This window comes from Peromyscus eremicus, chromosome 8a (genome assembly GCF_949786415.1).
Source record: "Peromyscus eremicus chromosome 8a, PerEre_H2_v1, whole genome shotgun sequence".
Classification (NCBI taxonomy): Eukaryota; Metazoa; Chordata; class Mammalia; order Rodentia; family Cricetidae; genus Peromyscus; species Peromyscus eremicus.
In genome coordinates this window covers 91,898,215-91,917,293 of record NC_081423.1, presented here as the reverse complement: position 1 = coordinate 91,917,293, position 19,079 = coordinate 91,898,215, and the positions used below count along the sequence as shown (strand labels likewise).

Below are 19,079 nucleotides of genomic sequence, written 5' to 3'. Positions count from 1 at the left end.
ATATTTCATATTGTTTTGGTATATTTCTACCCAATTATCTTATGTTTACACTAGTCTTTATTTTGCCTTCATTTTTAAAAGATATGTTTACACTGAGTGCAGAGCTCTAAGCTGGCAGATTTGTTTTTATTTCAATAATATAAATCTGCTGTTTTTAATGTTATTTAAACTTGAGACATCACGATCTTCTGTCTTGCATGGTCCCCAACAGGAAATGTCTATTCATTGTTATCATTATTTCCTTTGTAATGTCCAGTTTATTTTTGGCATCTTTTAAGATTTTTATCTTTTCTTTTTGTTGCTTTTAAGCCTTCTAAATTTAAAATGAATTTGTCTCGTGTGTGTGTGTGTGTGTGTGTGTGTGTACACTTATGTGCACACATACATGCTCATATTTAGATTTCCTTAAGATTTTTAAATTTATGACCATAAATTTCATCAATTCTGGGAAAAATTGGGAAATTAATTTTCTTTACATTCGCTGTTCTTTTAGGAGTCCATTTTGAATGAGTATTAGACCAGTTGAGATTATCTCATAGCTAGCTCACTGGCTATCTTTTTATTTTTATTTTTCTTGTACCAAGTAAGTTGACATGATGAGAGGAACTTATAGAAAAATTGAACTTACTTTGATTATATACTTAGGTTCTCCTGCCCTTCATATTGTTTGGATTGATGTGCTGTGCCCCTTTCCACTCTTTCTTATGGCCCATCAAATAATTGTTTTGTTATGTTGTCTTGCTTTAAAATGTTCATTTAATAGTTAGTAATTGTTTAATTGACTGCGTGAACTCATACTATATTTGGATATGTAATTAGTAATTTCCTCATCCTTTTAGTGACTGTATAGACATAATATATTCGGATCTGCATTTTGGATAACCCAAGATTAGAAATGTCTTTGATTTTGCTTTATATTTTCTCTTTATTTTCCCTCAAAAAATCATTATTTATGTAGCTAATCTAATATCTTCATATTTTTCTCTAGTAGTCCCAATGTCAAAACACCTTAAGACAGTGTTTGCTTGTGTTGAAACATATTCACATTTAGAGGGGATTTTAGAACAGTGGCTGATTCCATATGTAATTACACTGGTTTAATAGGTGAATATGGACGACGACATCCACCCTTGTTTTTTCTGAAATCCTCGTTTTGGTCACAACAAAACCAAGCTGATCAGATAGCCCTTGACAATGAGACAGACTATGAGTTTTCTGATGACTTATTTGAACCTGTGTCTACAGAATTCCATGGGAAAGAAGCCATCAGGTGAGATCTCATGTGGTGCAGAGGAAAGCCAGGATGGGGCAATGCTATCCACAGCCTAAAACCTGCTCCAGACATGCATTGCAGTTAAGCCCTGCAAACCCTCCATTGAGTCCTTCGTAGGGTTCCGACCTAATCTCACGTGCATTGTCTGTGATTTTCTGTCCTATATTCTGATGCTTCTAAAAACTATGCTTCTTTTAGTGACAAACTTAAATGTAAGACATCAGCAGCCACAATTCGGCAAACCTCCTCTCTGCCTGTCACTTACTGCTTCTGTTCTCCCCTCTTTTTCTTTTCCTTAGCTTCAGAGATTCATGATTCCACCTTGTTAGTTATACCAGCCATTTTCCCTTTGCTCATCTTAATAGTTCTTCCCTTATGAAGTCATTGTTTCTACTAAGAAGACAAAGAAAAAGGGAAGAATGAAGTGGAAAGGCCTGGAGACAGATGGGAAGTCAGCTCAGTATGCCTTTCAGTCATGCATATCTTCATTCTGGGTTACCATAAAATACCTGTTTCACGTAGTACTAGTTGCATTTATTTCAAATAAGGAAGAAATCCTCAAGGTCCTTATGTTTGCTACTCTTACTTTAGATAGTATTTTTGACTTATTTTTTGTAAATTTTACGAATATATACAGTGTATTTTAATCATATCCAGCACCCCACTAGCCACTTCCAACTCTCACGGCTCACTACTAACATGTCCTCCTCCCAATTTCATGCCCTGTTCATTAATATATATAAATATAAATATTAATATATATCCCATTGAATCCAATGAGTACTGTCCATTTGCACATATATATTGTGAGAATATCCACTGAAATATGGGCAACCAACCTGTCAGTGATCACACACCCAAAGAAAAATGGCTCTCTTAGCAACCATCAAAAGTCAATAGCCCTCAAGTCTGGGTGTGTCTCGTAAGTCCATCCTCCTTTTTTTTTTTTTTTTTTTTTTTTTGAGACAGGGTTTCTCTGTGTAGCTTTGGAGCCTGTCCTGGAACTCACTCTGTAGCCTAGGCTGGCCTTGAACTCACAGAGATCCACCTGGCTCTGCCTCCCAAGTGCTGGGATTAAAGGCGTGCGCCACCACCGCCCGGCCCATCCTCCTTTCATAGTGGAATTTGGACTGGCTTGATCTTGTGCAGACAGCCACAGCTACCGTGAGTTCATGAGTGACAGCCGTGGATGGAGTTTGCAGGCACACTTCCCATCCTCCAGCTTTTATGTTTCTTCTTGTCTCCTGCTCTGTTCCCTGGGCCTGGGCAACAGATGTTGGTATTTTCTAACTTTTAGCCATAACTTTCAATTCCTAACACGTGACCTGCTTTATAGTTACCCTTATTGTCCTGAGTTTGGATAACTTTTAACCTCAGGCAGAGAAAGTCATAGTAAGATAATGGCTGTTTGGTCTACTGGTATCTCTCATTTTCTCTTTGGTATCTCACTGAACAAAAAGTGATGTGGAAGAATGGGGAGTTAATGTTTGAATGAAATAAGAAATCAATTTTTCTTTATTTTTACTTGCAATCTTTTTATTTTCATGTAATATATTTTGATCATATTCTTTCCCCTTTCTCAACTTTCTCCAGATCCTCCCTATCTCTCTACCCACCCAACTTCATGATCTGTGTTCTTTCTCTTTCTCAACCCCACAAAAGAAAAACAAATCAAACAAACAAAGCCAATAAGACAAAAAATTCCAAAACAAAACAAAATGTCCCCTCCCTGAAAAAATAAAACAAAACATGGAATTCATTTTGTGTTGGTCAACTACTCCAGGGCCTGGGGCCTCACCTGGATTGTGGATGAGACACCCAGTGGCGCTCCATGAGAGAAGAAATGACTCTCTATTTTCCAGCAGGTATCAGTTGCAAACAGCTTCTTGATTGGAATGGGACCCCATGTCCACTTCTTCATGCTGGGATTTTGTCTGGTTTGAATCTGTGCAGGGCTTGTACATGCTGTCTCTGTGAGTTCATATGTATATCATCCCTGCTGTGCCTTAAAGATGCTGTTCCCTTGGAGTCATCCACCATGTCTGGCTCTTAAAATCTTTCCACATCCTTTCTGAGCCCTGCTTGAGGGGAAATGTTTGATAAAGACATCTCCTGAGGGGCTGAGTGATTCAAAGTCTCTCACTGTCTGCACAATGCCTTGTTGTCTGTGTGTTAATTACCATCTACTGCAAGAAGCAGCTGTGAGAAATATATTTTAAGCAACATACATAAACCCTGAGTTGCATGAAAAAAGACAGTTGGTGGCATAAAACAAATGTACAGTTACTTGATAGAACACAACCAGATAGAATATGCCTGCATTTCCAGAACTACAGTGGTTTCTGAATTGCAACATATAAATTTAGTATTTCACAGTACTTAAATTATGATTGTTCACACCCCTCTTAGTAACCATAATCTTCATTATAGAATCAATGGCATCCAATACTTTTCATGGACCACTTTCTCAGCATATAACATGAAACACTTTGTTAGTCTTCAAACTAACTACAATGCATGTACTGTTAGTATTCCTTTCAGAGCAGGAAAGTAGTTATAGGGAATAATTATATTTGTCAGCTACTAAACAGTTAAAGTACAATGATAGCTAAAAGCTTCGGATATTGTTCACGACATTTCTTCTTGCCATTCTCTACTGCCTGACTGACCTAAAGAGATTCTGGGCTTCATGAAGATGTCACCTCTAACATTTGTATGTCACTCTGTTCCCTGCTCAGCCTTGTAGTGTTAGCTGTCTATGTTGTATCCTTACCGAGCTTCCCCATCGCTAGATATGATTCAGGTCAGGACTAATGCTCATGGTCAAGAACAACATTCAAGCCTTTGCCCACACTGAAAGAAGCAACCTTTCTTCCAAGGGAGCTCAGGCACTTGTTAAGTTTTCAAACATTAGTTAAAGTACCATTGCTGTTTCATTACAGCTAAACGAAGCTCACATGCTTCCCCTCATACTCTTGCACCCCAAATTTACCCAGATTTTTCAACCAAACTCGGAGCTAGACAATAAAGAAAAATACTGCCTTTTAAACAATTTATTTCTTGCTCTCTTCTCCAGAATCAGAAGCCTTACAAAAGAATACATAGAAAAGTCTAAGCGTACAGAGGCTTTGAAAGGTAAGTAATTAAGATACAGAAAATCTTAACTTTTAGTTAGTTAACATTCTCTCTGTGATGAGTTCTAGACTTTGTAAATAGGTATTGAGTCTCATGTTGTTATTGCTTTGCTCCCCACCTAACTGAACTAATATTGTCATGCTGGGTAATTTTTGTAATCACATGAAAGATGTATACTAGTAGGAAACTTAAGAACACCTTTGTCTACCACTTTTAGTTCAGTATGGCAATCAGATGACCTTCTTCAATATTGTGTGTACATTTGTGAAAGGAGAAAGCAAAATTTTATTTGGTTCATAGGATTTTTAGTTGCATAATAACACTATTGATTTGTTTTAAATTTAAGAAATTATCAAATGGCTATAATGTGCCAAGGTGATGTTGAATCTATTCAGGCAAAACAATTTCCATTCCACTAAAACTGCATACTTCAACATTTTTAAAAGTGAAAAATAGAGCATTAATTTTGATTTAATAAATGAATGAATGTATTCTTTCATAAATTTTAGCTGCATACTATAAATACATAAGCACAATATGAGCCCTGCATTAAACCTACATTTGTGATTTTAAACCTTCATGCCGTTTCCCTCCCAGATCTGGCATTGGACATATATAAAGGTCAGATCACTGCAATCCTTGGTCACAGTGGAGCTGGGAAATCAACATTGTTAAATGTCCTTAGTGGGCTGTGTGTTCCCACCAAAGGTAAGAGACTTTCCTCAAGGTTGACAAGTGGATCATCTGTGCTTTTGTTACACATCTGAGCATTAAGTAAAGACAGAGATAATTAAACTCACAGAAATTGACATTTAATATATATATATATATTTATAAAATGTATATGATATTAGCTTAACTTACAGAATTTTAGTATTTTAGGAATATTCAATTTTCATAGAATTTACATTGTTTCAATAGATATTGATCACATATATTGATCACATTCTTATGTATAGATAAAGTACTCTCAAAACTCAGCAACTTTAAAAATATCAGTCATGTATATTTATCATAATTAGATGGGTTAACTGGAAAGGTCTCTTAATCTTACTGTTTGACTGTAACTTATGGCCTACGATGGTTTTACCTATACATCTGAGATTTTAGCCTTATTCTCTCTCTCTTCATCTCTGTCTGTCTTTCTCTCTGTGTGTGTCTCTGCCTGTGTGTGTGTCTGTCTGTCTCCCCTGTCTCAGTGTCTCTCTCTAGTTGCCTCTCTGTGTCTCTTTCTCTCTGTTTCTGTCTCTCTCTCATCTCTGGAAAATTTCTAGGGCTGAGGTTCTAAGGATTTTGAGCAGCAAAGGAATCAATGCCAATGTAAAACAGCAGTCTCGTGTTCTCTTTCACTATTATTAACTCACATTTCACTGCTCCAAGCAGGTTACACACATAGCTAAGAGGTTTAGAGGAATTGACTTCATTTCTTGGTGGTAAAAGGTAGGATGTACCATATTCTCAAATACAGGTGAGATAGGATACTAAAATGAAATTTGGAATAGATAGACCACAGGAGTAATATAAAATCACATATCTAATTTTATTTTGTAAAGTTTTTTAAGTTACTGTAGGTGAAATGTGCTATTTTATCTTGATAATGTTTTTTGAAACCCCTGTTTATAGGCTGTGTCACTATCTATGATAACAAACTCTCAGAAATGACTGACTTGGAAAGTATCATCAAGCTCACTGGAATTTGTCCACAATGTAATGTACAATTTGATTTCCTCACTGTAAGGGAAAATCTCAGGCTATTTGCTAAAATAAAAGGGATTCAAGCACATGAAGTGGACAATGAGGTACATGATATGCAAAGACTAACATGAAAATTCCAAATGTTTCTAAAATGTTTAATCCACTTTATTTTGATTTTGGTTGCATTAAATTACCTACATACAAATCAATGTATTAAGGTTGGCTGCAAAAATATAGGAATAACAAACACATGTAACCTGTGATACCATCTTAGATCATTAAGTATATTCCTTTAATCTTAAAAAAGCCTTAGATAAGTAATTTGATTTTCTTCACCTTCAAATGAGATTAAATCATGAAGAGGTAGATAATTTCCCCAAGTCATGTATCAAGTAAACATGGAGTCATATGAAGCCCAAGCAGATATCGTTGCTTTTTGAAAACCGTTACTTTATTGCATAGTGTTAAAAGTTTCAAAAAGCATTCTTGTTGTAGCTTAAGTGTATCTTTGTGTGTGTGTGTTTGTGTAGATACAAAGAGTTTTGATGGAATTGGAAATGAGGAATATTCAGGATATCCTTGCTCAAAACCTAAGTGGTGGACAGAAGAGAAAACTGACTTTTGGAATTGCAATTTTAGGAGACCCTCAGGTAAGTCAGAGAAGATTAATAGATAAATTCAAAAATCAATTTGGAAATGACCTTCTCACCCACAAAGGCACTGTGATGGAGGTCCTATGGTAAAGCAGTGGGTGCTGTAGTGAAATATATACATACTTAGCCTCTGTTCTGCCTGCTCCCATTGTCAGTGAAAATTCTTTCATTGGATCCCTCCTCCAGATTTTCCTACTGGATGAGCCCACTGCTGGCCTGGACCCCTTCTCAAGGCACCGGGTGTGGAATCTCCTGAAGGAACGCAAAGCAGACCGCGTGGTCCTCTTCAGCACTCAGTTCATGGATGAGGCTGACATCCTGGCTGGTAATTGCTGACTTCTTTAAGCATCATGATGAGGACTTAGGTCTGAAAATCTTGAATTATTTTCTTGGTGTTTTTATGTTGCTGGATGCTATGACCCAGGTCTTTTTGACAAAAGTTTGAGGTGTCTGTACCCCTTCATGTTCTACAGCATTGTGATGATGCAGAGCATGGCCTGCTTAGGAAGCTCACTAATTGCAAGATAAATGCCATTCAGTTGAATTTCATAATTGAATAAATCAACTTGAAATGTTTGTGCACAACAAACATTCTGTTCAGGTGTTTGACACGTAAATAATCTACATAATCATCAGAGATGATGGCGGGCTTTTCTAACTTAATAGCATCTGACTTTTAAAATTGTATAAACTCCTGTGCAGTTCACTATACTTCATATTTCTCTAAAATGAATGATATCTCCTTTCTTTGTTTCTTCCTCTTCAGACAGGAAAGTGTTCATCTCCAAGGGGAAGCTGAAGTGTGTGGGCTCATCTCTGTTCCTGAAGAAGAAGTGGGGGATTGGTTATCACCTAAGGTAGGTCTTCTAGGGGAGGGTGGGGGGAGATGGGAACTGGGCTAGAGCAAAAGGTGGTGCTGGATGCAATCCTTGCAAGAGGAGAGGGGGCACAGGGATCTGCAAGGAGTTAGAGGGATGAGCAGTGGTGAATACAATCAGCATACATTGTATACGTGTCTGAAATTTTCAAAGAATTAATGAAAATATATTTTAAAATAAAATTTATATGCGTATAAGTGTGCATGTATACATCGTGTGTGTGTACGTGTGTATGTAGGAAGAAGTAAATGGTGGAAGAGAGGGCAAGGTTGGAATATAAGATGACTGTCATATTGTAGAGGAAGTATGAGATAGTATGAGATAGTATAGATGTAGCTAAATGTCTACACTATTTGATTACTCTAAAGTCCAACAACTTTCTCAACCCCAACAAGATTCTACTTAACATCCTTATTCTCACTAACCCAGAGTAGTAATATTGTCTCTTAACTAAAATCCTAGTTAGTTTGTATGTATTTGCATTAACTGACTTACCTCTTTATTTCAAGTTTGCACAACTTGTTTTTTTACATTGAATTTATAAGTGCTCTTTTCTGGTTATTTTTGGATGTTGGAGACTGCTTGGAACAACATATTCCATTTTTTAAATAACAGCTTGCAGCTGAATGAAACGTGTGTGCATGAGAGAATAACATCGCTTGTCAAACAACACATCCCTGAATGCAAATTGTCGGCAGAAAGCAAAGGAAAACTGAACTACATATTACCCCTAGAAAGAACAAATAAATTTCCAGGTAATTCATTATCCATGAGCTATAAAATTAAATCCACAATAATAGTGAATAGCATGGAGCATCAGGTTGATATGCATGAAGTATAATATTAAGCGTTTGAGGTGATGCATCACTCAGAGTTCTCTTAATAATAATAAAAGCTTGATGCAATGACTGTCACATTTTAGACACAGGAAACAGAAGCAGAGAGAGTAAAGTTACTTAGCAGAAGTCACTGTTGCAAAGGCGAGTTCTGCCTCCAACCCTGTCTCCTCAGAAATGAGGGTGTGTTAAATCCTTTGGTCATAGTTTCAAATACTAGGAGCTTTTTCCATTTTTTCCGAATTCCTCACAATGGTGGTGCTAAATACAGGTTTACAGTAGCAATGTCTCTTTAATACCGGATAAAACGACTCTTATTGTTGCTTCATTCTGAAAACTGAGTTGGATGCCTCTTACCAAACAGTAGAGAATAAAGCATAACCTGCCATGGGGGGGGGGGGGGATAAAAGAACAAAGCAAATAAGAGACAATAAAACAATGGGAGTTTATCAAAACCTTCAAGGAATATGTGCATGAGTGTATGAGGAAGAAGCACCTGAGTCATAATGATATATGCTGATGGACAGCAGAGTTAAAGATGATTGCACAGCTAGTGTGTGACACGTGGACTGTTTCATAAATATTCAGAAATAAGAAAATGCTTTAGAGATTGTATCATAATGCTGAATGACTTTTAAGTAAGTCTCTTGTTTGCTTTTCATAGTCTTTCAGTATCCTTGATTTATTATAGCAATATGCTAGAGCTCATTAATCTGCAATGAACATAGTGACTTAAAACTTTTGGCTTCACTCATTGGCTAAAAGTCCCATTGTGTGGTTATTTTATTTATTTATTTATTTATTTATTTATTTATTTATTTATTTATTTATTTATTTGGGGGGGTCATGACTTTAGAAACTATCCTTGGTGTCAGGACAGTGCATGAAATAGAATAAATGTGTTTGGCTTTCAGGGTGTTTGCCCAAGATCATTAGGGACTATGAGAGCCCATGTTAAGTGAACAAGACCAAAAAGAATTGCTATATATATATGCTTAACAAAGGCAGTGCCTTAGTCACTGTTCTAGTGTGTGAAGGGATACCATGACCATGGAAACTTTTATTTAAAAAAAAAGTATTTAATTGGGAGATTGTTTACAGTTTCAGAGGGTTAATCTGTGACCATATTTGTGGGGAGTGTGGTGGTAGGCTGGCATGGCGCTGAATCATTAACTGAGAGCTTTACATCCTGATCCAAAGGCAATAGACAAAGAGAAGAGCCTGGGCCTGGTATGGGCTTTTGAAACCTCAAAGTCCCCCTCCAATGTCACGCTTCCTCCAACAAGTACATACTTATTCCAACAAAGACACACCTCCTAATTCTTCTCAAACAGTTTCAAAACTTATGACTAAACATTCCCAATATATGAACCTATGGGGGCCATTCTCATTCAAACAACCACAGGCAGATAAATTACAAAGGAAGGAAACTCAAATATATACTTTGTTAGGAAAATATAAGTATGCTTTAGAATCATGAGGACGTGTTAACTGAACAATAATCATTCCACTTAAAAAGACATAATCTAGAAAACAACAGAAATTCAGGTAGAGTGAAACCTTGCAATCAGTACTTACTAACCACTGAAGACTGTGGCAGTCCCTCAGCCAGCCACCATTAACTGCCAATAGCACCTCAGGGAAAGGTGAGGTTCATGAGCATCTTTCCATCCATGAATCAGTGTTGAAGGGTCCAGTCTTGTACAGATCTAGAGCAGGTAGTCAGAGATGCTGTGTGTTCATGATTTCAAAAGCCATGCCATATCCAGAAGACAATTTCATGGCTCTCCTCCCATCCTCCAGCTCTCACATTCTTTCTGCTTTCTCTCTTGTGATGCTCTCTGAGCCTTGGAGGGAGTGATAGACATAGATGCCTACATTTAGGGTTGAGCTTGCCAACAAACTCATTCTTAGAATGATGAGAAATTGTGTGTGAGTCTCTGCATTATGCATCATCTACCATAAAAACAGCCTTCTTGAAGGCTCCCTCCCACACATATTTTATTTATTTTACATGTTTTTGGGGAGGGATGCATGAACGCTACAGTTTGAATGTGGTCAGAGGACAACTTGTGAGAGGGTTCTCCCTTTATGCCTTATGGGTTCCAGAAGTAAAATAATGTCACCAGGCTTGGTAGCAAGTGCATTTGCTCTCTCTGTCATCTCTCCAGCTCTAGTTCCATCCATTTTCTTGAAATTTTCTTAATTTTATTTTTCTTTATGGCTGAATAGAAAGAATTCCATTGTGTGCATGCACCACATTTTCATTGTCTATTCATGGACATCTAGGTTTATTCCACTCCTATCTATTGTGAAAAGAGTAGCAATGAGCATTGATGTACAGACATCTCTGTAATAGGATATACAGGCCTTTGGGTATGTGCTCAATAGTGATATAGCTGGGTCATATGGTAGTTCTGTTTTGTTTGTTTCTTTGTTGGTTGGTTTGATTGGTTTTTTGTTTTGTTTATTTGTTTGTTTGTTGAGCTTTCTGAGAAATCTTCACATTGATTTCCATAGTTGTTGAACCAAGTTACACTCTTATCAGCAGTGAATAGGAATGCAACATTCCCCGCATCCTCTCCAGCATTTGTTGTTATTTGTGGTTTTTGATGATCTCCTTTCAGACTGGGATGAGATAGAATGCCAAAGCAGTTTTCATTTGCATTTCCCTGATGACCACATTTTAAAAATTGTTCATTAGATCTTTACAGGGATCTTGAGAGATGCCCAGACCTGGGAATTGAGAACTATGGTGTTTCTCTAACAACATTGAATGAGGTGTTCCTGAAACTGGAAGGAAAATCAACAATTGACCAGTTGGGTAGGTAAAAAGAATGAAAGCCATCATGATATGTCCATTTTGAAAATGCTACATTTCAACAGTCACGACAGTTGTTGTTGTTGCTCTTTGAAGTTCTATAGAAATGAGTAAATCCATCGCCATCTCTTGCCATCTCTACCACAGATATGCCTCACCTGGGATGTCTGACAAGAACTGACCAAGTGTTTATGTATCCTAGATTCTCTATCCTGTGTCTATCAAAATGCTTTCTTGGAAACTTCTATTTTTAAAAAATGATCCATTTAAACTTTGGACATGTGTTACTCATATTACTTGATACATAGGAATAAATTACTTTTTAAAAAGATTTATTTCATTTTTAAGTGTGTGTGTGTGTGTGTGTGTGTGTGTGTGTGTGTGTGTCCATGTCCGTCCATGGAGTCCAGAGGCGTTGGATCCCCTGAAGCTGGAGTTTTAGGCAGTTCTGAGCTGCCAACATGGATGCTGGAAACCAAATAAACTCTGGAAGAGCAGTATTAACCACTAAGCCATCTCTCCAGTTCCAATAGGAATACATTTCTAAAACAGGAAGCTTAAGACATTCAAAAGTAAGATCAATAATGGATGTAGTTTGAGGAAAAGGAATAATTTTTGAAGATAACTTTCCTTTGACTTTATTAATGAAAATCCGGGGCTGGAGAGATGGCTCAGAGGTTAAGAGCATCAACTGCTCTTCCAGAGGTCCTGAGTTCAATTCCCAGCATCCACATGGTGGCTCACAACCATCTGTAATGAGACCTGGCACCCTCTTCTGTGTACATAATAAATAAATAAATCTTTAAAAAAAAAAAAAAGAAAATCCACCCAGGTTTCATTGAAAACAAGTTGGAGCCATCAAGGTAAAGGAAAGAGAGGCTGCTTCTCTAGTAAGAACTCTAATTCTTGAGGCTATTTCTTACCCATCTTTTCACAGCTGTCTGGGTTCAACATGGTTTTGAGTTCCTGTAGGAATAAAGTACATTCCAGGGCTACCTGCCTTCAGGAGTATTTGAGTCAGTTACTCCAACGTTCATGGTCTCTCTTGTTGTTGAGTTTCTTGTGCGCAGACAGGAAAAGAAGCAAGTAATAGGAATACTACTTTGTCTCCTTGTCAGAAGCCATTGGTCTCACCCGGTCTTGGCTGCAGTGGTGATGGCCTAATAATAGTTACTCATATCCACTTTTCATTATCTTTTGTAACACCCTCTAGTTCCAGTAATTTGTTCAAAGAGGGATGTGTATCATTGGGGAGTCAATAAGTCTGTTCACAAAGCACTTCTAGCTGGGCCTGGTGGTACCCACCTATAACCGTAGCTCTTGGGAGACTGAGGCAGGAACATCATGAGCTCAAGGCTGACCTGTATTACAAAGTGAGGTCCCTTCTCAAAAAGACCCACAAAATTTAAAATCTATTTCTATTATTTCAGTACACACAAATACATTTAACTTGTGTAAATTGACCTTGTAACAAAAACAAAACCCCAAAAGACTCTTGTGGGTTCTCTTATTATTGTCACAGTTTGTTAGAGAAACTGTTGAGTTTATGGGTCAATGTTATTATCTAGTTAATGAATTGTAATTTATATAACATGAGCTGTTCATCTGCTGTTTTTTTTTTTTTTTCCTATTGAGGAGTTCGGCATCAGCTGCTCTGTAACACTCATGTAAAGCAAGCTTTAGAATGTTTTCTTTACCCAGCAAGCTGCTTTGTGCCCTCCACAAGTATCTCCCCCATGAGATTCTCCTTAAGCAACTTATACTTTTCTCTGCTCTGTGCCTTGATAAATAAATGGAAAAAATACTGTTTTACATTCTTTTAGGTCAGCTCTGCTATCATATGCATTAGCATGTGGCTATTCCCTATGCTGTTATATTTCACATCTCTCTTTTAAAGAAACATCATTTGAAATAGTTTCAACTTTCAAGGTTGTATTGACACATTTTTGTTTTATCTTGGAATTCTGTTTTCCCGCAAGAGAATTTTTTTAAATATCTGGATTAAAAAATGCTTTCAGAGAAAAATTTAATCACTTATTAGAGATTGCTTGTTTTTGTTCCATAGATGTCAATGTATCAGAAGCTGCAGGAACAAGGGGCACAGGGAGGCTTGCTGAAATAGAACAACTTGTCTCTTTACTCAATGAGGCGAGCAATAGGAAAGGGGGCATGATGCTCTGGTGGCAGCAACTCTGTGCAGTTGCCAGGCTTCGCTTCTTGAAGTTAAAACACGAAAGGAAATCTGTCTTTTTTCTGTGAGTATTAAGATATCCTGGCATCTTCCAATTGTTGCATTAAAATACACCTAAGTAGAACAGCAGAAAAAAAAAACGATAAAAAAAATTCCAGTGCAGGTATGTACCTGTTATTTCTGTTAACAGTCTTGGTATTTACACATTATTATATTAATACATTGGATGAAAAACCTCTCAGAGATAATATGAGGTATAGACCCTTTATTACTGTTACTCCATTAAAGTCTTCGCAGTAGAAACAATGGACACCTTAGAACTTAATGTTGTAGGTGTGTGTGTGACTCCTGACTCACAGATTTCACGGAATTCTCTGGAACTGGAATGTGTCTGTAAAGTTGGTACCTGTTCACATTCTCCCGTGTCTCTGGGTCTCTTATGTGAAGGCTGACCCTTCTCAATGCCTGCCAAATGTCGGGCACTGTTAGGAGCTGGACATGAAAGACATCAGTTGACTCCCAAGGAATTTGTCTCGTGACATTAGACCCCTGTGCTCATCTCATAGTCAATCAATAAGATGTCAGTCTGTTCACACATGGGAGCCAGGACATATAGAGAATTCCAGTCGTACTTGTTGAATAAGTGATTCAAATTGAAAACATTTACAAGGTTGAGATCAAAAGAAAAAAATCTTTGCAGATAATTCAGAAATGCTTTGAAAATCAGAGTGGGAGAATCAAGAACAGAGGTTTGGCAACCACAGAGCCCAGCAGGCGAGAAGTCTTGGAGTTCCCCATGCCTGCAAAGGACATAAGGATGAGGTTTCGGCATTAGTGCTGGAGTTCTGAAATACAATTTTTACATGTTTTCAGATGTGGATCAAAGGAAAGAGAAACATAAAAAATGGATGGCATTTTGACCCTACGAGGATTAGAAAACTGTGTTGCCATGAGCAAGAGTAGAGACAGTGGGGTGGGAGGGAAGAGAGCAAGACTTGAGTATGGGGGGGGGGGGCAGGCGGGACATTAGAATAGAAGCAGGTGAAAATGAGACTAAAGCTCAGCTTATAATCTAAGGAACCCCATTCTAAAACTGTACGGGCTGTCCCATGGTCAGAGAGCAGCAAGGGAAGTGTACTGAGGAGAAGTCCTGGTTATCACTCCCATTTCAGAGATGAGGAAAAGTTCAAGAACTAAAACAAAGCACCATGCATACGACTGCCTATTTTTACTAATGTCTTGCTTGTATTCTATCCATATCTTTAAAAGTATGTTTTGAAGACTGGTCTACAGGTCTATGTTGTCAATTTTTTTTTCTATGTAGGATTCTGATTTTGGGGATTGGACTTCTGCATATTTTGTCAGCAAATATTCATAGGATAGTACATGACAGCGATTACTGCTGGGAACTGTCTCCTCATATGTACTTCCTCACCCCTGGCCAACAACCACGTGAGCCTCTCACTAACTTATTGATCATCAACAAAACAGGTAAAAATGCTACTAATATGTAGTTGAGGAATATTGTCACTGTTAAAAAACATTGCTTAGAAAAGACACACATGAAAAAAAGATGAACATGTTTTGCGCCTAGTTTAGGAAACTCCATCCTAAATTAGAACAATGATGCCAGAAATATATGATAAAGGAGATATGTATTATATCAGCGCACATTGAAAATCAAGAAGTTTTACATAAAAATACTGTAAAAGTTTAATGTCACAATGACCATAACAGGAGATTTGAGAAGTTGGATAGAATAGCATGTTGGTAGGAATAACTTGTAAAATTTAAAACATTTTAATTATATGACCACTGTTGCAGCCATTAGTATAAGGCAATAATATATTGTTTAGTTCATTTCTATTTCTATTCTAAAACTCACAAGATGTTAGCAAAAGTTATTTTTAATGATCAGAGTTATTTTTTAACTAAAAGAAGTCAGAAGTATACAAGCATTATTATTAATATCATTATTGAACCATATTTAGAAAGTCTATAAAAGAAGAGAAGACCTAGGAAGAAGGTTCAGTGCAAGTGTGAGGACAGAGTTCTGATCTCCAGAGCCCCCATAAATGCTTGTTGGGTGTGGAGGCCTCTCTATAATCCCAGAGCTCAGGAGGCAGAGACAGCACCACCCAGAACAAGGTGGCCAGAAAGACCAACTGAATGGGCGTGTCTGGCCCACGTGAGAGACCCTGCTTCAATACATACAGTAAAGATCAAAGAAGATGCCTGGCTTCCACTTTGGCCTCCACATGCATATACTCACATGTGCTCCCACACATATGCTAACATGATACAGATACATAAAGCAAACAGGGAACAACAGGTATTTGTTCAGAGGAGAATGAAAATCTATACTGTTCCATGCTGTAATATATAAATGACAGAAGAGTCATTTTGATACATAATCATGTTGCATTCCCTTGATTTATAGTGCCTGTTTTACTGTCTATTAGGAGCACAGATTGATGACTTCATATATTCGCTGGAGAAACAGAACATATCTTTGGATGTTGATGCCTTTGGGACTAGAAACGGCACAGAAGAGACTCTGTACAATGGAGCTATCATACTGTCTGGTGGTGAGAATGTACGTGCATCTCCAGTTAGTGACTAGGAACAGAGCTGTGGCTCTGATAGGGCAATTTGGTGAAAAATGGAGTCTGAGACATTTTATACCAATAATGTATATGACCATATATTTTAAATTTGGGGAGAGAATTAGGGCTATGATTATACCATTTAAACCTAAAACTTACTTAAGGGAATGCATAAGATTCCTATTTTCATTCATTATTCAGAGAACTTTGTTCATGAGCTTAATAATAATAAAGTTATATTAATTACTAGCTCAATATACAATTATTACCTGAGTTTGATTCCTGGAATCCACATGGTGGAGAGAACTGACTCCTGCAAGTTGTCCTCTGACCTCCACACATGCACATATGTGTACATGCATAGATGTAGACACACACACATAGATTAATGAATGTAAAAAATTAAAAACAATACAATTTCTAGTTGTTATTTGAAACTGCAGGCCAGAGACCCCAAATGTAACCCCTAAATTAGGTACAGTCTGTAAATGTTACATGGCCTTTCTTGAGGAGATGTGAATAAAACAAAAGACCTTATTCTACACATCTAGCTTAGTAAACCAATCAGTTTGTTGGGTTTTCTTACAGGAGTATGGGTGAATCTGGCATCTGTATTATCATAGGGTTCACCCCAGCATGAGTAACAGTTCCCAAAAGATGCATCACTACAATTTACGGCACAGTTTGTAGACAGCTCCACAGAAGAGTCTCTTCTCCCTCAGCAACTTAACTATTTCATAGCCACAAGAAGGGGCCTCATAGGCCATGTAATTTCCTGAACTTCTTGATTCTTATCCATCTCACATCTTTTTCAGGAGGGAATGTTTCAATTCTAAGGAATAGCTACATGACTGTAGTCATAATTAGTTTGTCCTATTAAAGGTTTGTTTTAAATTTTACTTATTTTCCAATACTTAACTAGGGTATTTAAAAATTATGGCATTGATTTGTGCATCTTTCTTTTTTTTTTTTTTTTTTTTTTTTTTTTTTTTTTTTTTTTTGGTTTTTCGAGACAGGGTTTCTCTGTGTAGCTTTGCGCCTTTCCTGGGACTCACTTGGTAGCCCAGGCTGGGCTAGAACTCACAGAGATCCGCCTGGCTCTGCCTCCCGAGTGCTAGGATTAAAGGCGTGCGCCACCACCGCCTGGCTTGATTTGTGCATCTTTAAGGAAAAGGGAATTGAAGAAGCACCAGTACATCAACCACATCACAAAGAATGCACCCTCTTGTCAGTCAGCATTTGAAAAGAGTGTTTACACATTGCACACACTGCTTTTATGTTTCCTCTTTCTGTGCTGATACTCTTTTTGTTACATTCTAGAATTACAACTTTACATTAGTATGCAACACCAAGAGACTGAATTGTTTTCCAGTTCTGGTGGATATTGTGAGTAATGGGCTACTTGGACTGTTCACACCATCAGCACACATTCAAACTGACCGCAGCTCATTTCCGGAGGTTGGTGTGTATGTGTAGATTCTACTGTATCTCAAGCTTTCAGGATCATTCCATTCAGAATGAGCTCTATGTTATTGTTAGAGTTTCTTTCCTACATTAGATCAGCATTTGGATCTATCTTAGTATGTATTTATATTAATTTGATATATACACTGTTACAGTATATTATATATGACTATGCATATTCAGTTGAGCTGTTGCCTGTAATTACTAAATGATAAATTAGGAGAGAGAATCCAAACACGCTGACTCACACCTATAATTCTAGCACTTGTGAGGTGAGGTTAAGGCAGGAACATTGTGAGTTCAAGGCTAACCTGCATTTTCATGATAAGAATATATATATATATATATATATATATATATATATATATATATAAAAAACAGAAGGAGGAAGACAGGGAGGAGGGGAAAAATAGAATGTGAAACTTGTAAGGTTGGAATTCCTGAATATTAAATTGGTTGCATTGGTTTAAACTGCCAAAATATCACAACAGTTATTAGAAGCCTAAAAATATTGATCATCTTTAAATGTCAGCCTAAATTTTAGAATTTTACAGTCATAATAATGCCTTGTTCTCATTATTATTTCCGTTTTCATAATCATGGATATATATAAGCAAAATCTATATTGAAAATTGAATTAGGATGTAAAAAGGAGGAAATCTCAAAACAAACCCAAGGCAATATTATAGGAAATTGATTATGTTTTGAGCAATGTAATCTAGATAATGATTTTCAACTTTGCACACTAAGTACACTGCATTACTTTCATTCCTAGGATAACAGCTACAGACTGTTGGATCATTTGCCTTATTTCTTCTCATGTATCCTCATGATGGCCTCTGTTCCTCCTTATATCTCCATGACCAGCATTGATGACTATAAGGTAGTAGAAAATAATGGAAATTTTAGTTGATTTAAGCAATTGGAAGTTATTTATAATGTGATAGTGGGACTTTTCTTTAGTATGGTGTGCATGTTTATACACTGAGCAGTTGATTCAAATACAATTGCACGTTATAGAAGTAAAAAGCAAGACTGAAATAAAAGGAGGAGGGAGGAGCAGATGTAAAGATGAAGAGAAAAGAAAATGAGAAGTAGATAAAAGCTTGGTTTGTTTTACTTCTGGATAATGGAGGCATTGTGATGAGATTTGACCCCCTAAAACTTAATCTTTTCAGTAGAAGACTGGGTGAGATTTCCTTAGAAAAAGAAACAATAAATTTGAGTTATATGTCACACATTTCTTCTTGGAACTAATTCATGAAACAGAGAGAGATCTCAAGCAGCACACAAAGGTCTTATTAAACTAAAAAGAAGAACTCGGAATCCAAAAAGATTACAGTGGCTAGAAGTTGCATATAAGTGTGTCAAGGAAGAAATTACATAGAGCAAGGCCTATAGAACTCTACACAGGGTTGTTTAGAGTCTGTGCCAATACTGAGCCATGCATACATACAACAGAACTTCATGGTGTCAAGAATGTACAAGTCTCCATAAGATGAGCAAGTTCAATATCTATTTCCAATC

At 37.1% G+C, this 19,079-nt stretch overlaps 1 protein-coding gene across 2 annotated transcripts in view; it reads left to right on the top strand.

The window, feature by feature from the left end:
* Positions 1-19,079, top strand: part of Abca8 (ATP binding cassette subfamily A member 8) — a 77,389-nt gene that overhangs the window by 30,175 nt on the left and 28,135 nt on the right. For both annotated transcript variants that reach the window (XM_059272040.1, XM_059272041.1), the window contains 14 exons: positions 1,105-1,270; positions 4,350-4,408; positions 5,006-5,116; positions 6,032-6,207; positions 6,634-6,753; positions 6,943-7,081; positions 7,523-7,613; positions 8,250-8,389; positions 11,175-11,294; positions 13,357-13,546; positions 14,807-14,973; positions 15,945-16,078; positions 17,409-17,546; positions 18,328-18,435. In XM_059272040.1, the coding sequence (XP_059128023.1) occupies positions 1,105-1,270; positions 4,350-4,408; positions 5,006-5,116; positions 6,032-6,207; positions 6,634-6,753; positions 6,943-7,081; positions 7,523-7,613; positions 8,250-8,389; positions 11,175-11,294; positions 13,357-13,546; positions 14,807-14,973; positions 15,945-16,078; positions 17,409-17,546; positions 18,328-18,435 (1,859 nt within the window). The remainder of the gene's footprint in view (positions 1-1,104; positions 1,271-4,349; positions 4,409-5,005; positions 5,117-6,031; positions 6,208-6,633; positions 6,754-6,942; positions 7,082-7,522; positions 7,614-8,249; positions 8,390-11,174; positions 11,295-13,356; positions 13,547-14,806; positions 14,974-15,944; positions 16,079-17,408; positions 17,547-18,327; positions 18,436-19,079) is intronic.